This window comes from Rhincodon typus, chromosome 3 (assembly GCF_021869965.1).
Source record: "Rhincodon typus isolate 14 chromosome 3, sRhiTyp1.1, whole genome shotgun sequence".
Lineage (NCBI taxonomy): Eukaryota > Metazoa > Chordata > Chondrichthyes > Orectolobiformes > Rhincodontidae > Rhincodon > Rhincodon typus.
In genome coordinates this window covers 127,247,932-127,251,550 of record NC_063334.1, presented here as the reverse complement: position 1 = coordinate 127,251,550, position 3,619 = coordinate 127,247,932, and the positions used below count along the sequence as shown (strand labels likewise).

The 3,619-nt window shown below is 47.1% G+C and overlaps 1 protein-coding gene across 1 annotated transcript in view; it reads left to right on the top strand.

Moving 5' to 3' along the window:
• Window positions 1–3,619, top strand: part of LOC109921516 (sperm flagellar protein 2-like) — a 149,957-nt gene that overhangs the window by 46,114 nt on the left and 100,224 nt on the right. Inside the window, exon 12 of the mRNA XM_048594278.1 lies at window positions 1,169–1,346. Coding sequence (XP_048450235.1) covers window positions 1,169–1,346 — 178 coding nt within the window. The remainder of the gene's footprint in view (window positions 1–1,168; window positions 1,347–3,619) is intronic.

Here is a 3,619-nt window from a genome sequence, read left to right as displayed (position 1 = left end):
CCCCCACCCCACACACCAGGCCTTGTTACCACATAGCCTGCCACTACACACCCCCTGTTGTTAGTCACTAACAGTCCCCATTAACAACTATTCACCCTCCCAGCCTGATCGTTAGCAACTCCTTTGTCTGTCCAACTGTCTTTCTCTCTCTTTGGGTTCTATCCTATCGTTTACTCCCTACCCCACCCACCTCCCTATTTTCTGCATATAAACTGACATTTTCCCAGCCACCATCAGTTCTGAAGAAGGGTCACCGGACCCGAAACGTTAACTCTGTTTTCTCCTCCACAGATGCTGCCAGACTTGCTGAGCTTTTCCAGCAACTTTGTTTTTGTTCCTGATTTACAGCATCCACAGTTCTTTTGGATTTCATTTTGCATTAGGACACTATTTGAATGGGCCAGGACACACTGCAACACTCCAGAACTGCGCCGTGAAGAGGAAGAACACTTATACAAAATCCTCGCTTTAAACTGATAACCCCACAGCTTCATCCATCAATGCCTACAAAACAGACAACAACAGGAGGGACACAGTACGACCTAACACACTGACCACACTGCCCTACATCAAGAACATATCGGAACTGACAACAAGAATCCTAAGACCGCCAGGAATCATGGTGGCCCACAAGCCCACAGCCACTCTATGACTACACGCTCACAAGGATTAAAGACCCCATTCCCACAACGTGCAAAACCAACATGGTTCACAAAATACCATGCAACGACTACCACAAACATTACATCGGACAGACAGGAAGGAAACTAGCTATCAGAATACACGAACATCAGCTATCATCAAAACGGCATGATGAACTCTCCTTAATATCAGTACATGCAGACAATGAAGGCCATCAGTTTAACTGGGACAAAATAACCATAGTAGCCCAAGCCAAACATAGACACACACAGGAATTCCAAGAGGCATGGTTCTCCACCCATACTTCAATCAACAAACATATAGAATTGGACTCCATATATAAACCCATACAGATCAAAACCGGAAATGACAGTGCTCACCATAACGGACCGGACAGTATAAATTCCAAGCAGAGTAGAATAACATCGCTTCATCGGAGGCTCCACTGATGATGTCACATAGCATGGTGACGAAACGTCTGAACGAGAACAAGCCCAGCTCGGTGAGCAAATCAACCCTCTCACAGGGTCAGTGCTATAGCCTGGGCACTGCGATTTGGCAACATAACTGGCTTCCCCCAGTTACAGACCACACACATCACATCGACAGGGCCAGATCATAATGCTGCACCGTTCATCAGTAGAAAAGGATTCCATTTCATCAATGAGCAAGTGATCTGTGATCATTGGTTCCACTTCTGTGAGGTTTGTTCCCACTATTCTGGGAGCTGCCATGATGCCTGTATCATTGAGAACTCCTGTCTTTGAAGGTCTAAATGCCTTACAAGACTACTCACCGGGAGACAAGGACTAGCCTCCACTACCATGTCTGATGACTGCTTTGCACAACCCCATGACTGAGGCAGAGTATAGAGACATAGAGTCATAGGACTGTACAGAATGGAAACAGACCCTTCAGTCCAACTTGTCCATGCCCTCCGGATATCCTAAATTAATCGAGTACCATTTGCCAACATTTGGCCCATATCCCTCTCAACGTTTCCTAGTCATAAACCCATCCAGACACCTTTTAAATGTTGTAATTGTGCCCACCTCCACCACTTCCTCTGGCAGACCATTCTATGCACATCTGAAAAAAATTGCCCCTTTTAAATCTTTCCCCTCTCAGCTTAAACCTATGTCGTCTAGTTTGGACTATCCTACCCTGGGAAAAAGACCTTGGCTATTCACGCTATCCATGCCCCTCATGATTTTATAAACCTCTATAAGGTCACCCCTCAGCCTCCTACGCTCCAGGGAAAATAACCCCAGCCTATTCAACCTCTCCCTATAACTCAAACCCTCCAACCCTGGCAACATCCTTGTAACACAAGTAGACACAATGCAGCTCATTCTGGACCAGGACCATGGTGGAACTGACACTAGGCCTCCTGAAAATGAGGTTCTGTCTGCTTGCACTGGGGGAGGGCCTTACAGCACTGTCCAGAAAGAATGTGCCTATAACTGGAGCAAGCAAAGAGGGGTTGTTATTGATGCTGAGAAACTGTGAGACAGGGCGTAATCTTCTGAGGACATTGAGTAGGAGGAATATCACCTTCTGAGGCACAAATAGGTCTTAATTCACACTCAGCTCCAATAGGTGTGAGCTGGGTACAGTAATCACTCACTGACTGTAATTTTGTTGGTGTTTGTCATGGTAGTATGGTTTGTATGCTGGGAGAGTCATAGAATCCCAGTGTGAAAGCAGGTCATTCAGCCCATTGTGTCCACACTGATCCTCCAAAGAGCAAACCACCCAGATCCACTCTCCTACCCTGTCCCTGTAACGCTGCATTTCTGATGGCTAACCCACCTAGCCTGCACATCCCTGAACGCTATGGGTAATTTAGCATGGCTAATCCATCTAATCTGCTCATCTTTGAACTGTGGGAGGAAACCCACGCAGACACGGGGAGAACGTGCAAACACCACACAGACAGTTGCCCGAGGGTGGAATCGAACCTGGGCCCCTGGTGCTGTGAGGCAGCAGTGCTAACCACTGAGCCACCATGCCACTCCTCTGGCAAGAATGCAGCTTCAGTTTGTTTGATTTGTGTTGGGTTTTGGAGTTGGTGAATAAAGGTGAATATTTTGAACTGTCTATGATGGCCCCCCACTTAATGATGGTGAGACTCTGCAACCCAGTGGGTTATGTGGACAGAGGAACAGTGACTGACAGGGGATTGTCAGAGATGATGTGGCTAAGGCCCGGGCAGGTGTGTGGCCTGGTGATAAAACAGTGATCGGGGCAGGAATGAGTAAGGAAGTGCCAGTCATGCTGCTTCTGTACTGTGAGAGTGATCGGTTTAAGGCTGCGGTACCACAATGTTCACAGTAAAGGGAGCTCCAGACAGCCAGCAATTAACCAGATGCCCAGCTGGGAGTGGGTGGGGGTGTCAATGATGGTAGGAAATCCTGGGATCCCCCGGCAATGGGAAGTATTCCTGGCCATGGTGAGTAGGAGAATTGGGCTCACATCAGATGAGAGAGATCCACACAAGGGTGTGGTTGGTAGTTAATGAGCTGGGTTTGGGATGATCCCATGAAAAAACTCACTGGACCTCATGGACAAAACCGTCCATGAAACCTGATGAAAAAGTCACATCGCCAAAAATATAGGAAGATTCAGTCCACATTTTTTGTATGTCTCTTTGCCTCTCCAACAGTCTGTTTGACTGTCTCTCTCTCTCTCTCTCCCTGTCTCTCTAACTGTGTCTCCTGTCTCTGTCTCTCTGTCCTCCTCTCACTTTCTCTCTGTTCTGTGAGTCTTTCTCTTGATCCCATTCTCTTTCTATGTCAGTTTCTTCCTTTCTCGCCCACTCTGTTTCCTTGTTATCTTTTTCTTTCTGCCTCTATCACTTCATTTTACCCTGTCCATCTGTCTGTGTGTCTGTCTCACTCTGGGACTGTCTTTCTCAATCTCTATCTCTCTCTCTGTCTCTCTCTGTCTCACTCTCTCTGTCTCACTCTCTCTCTGA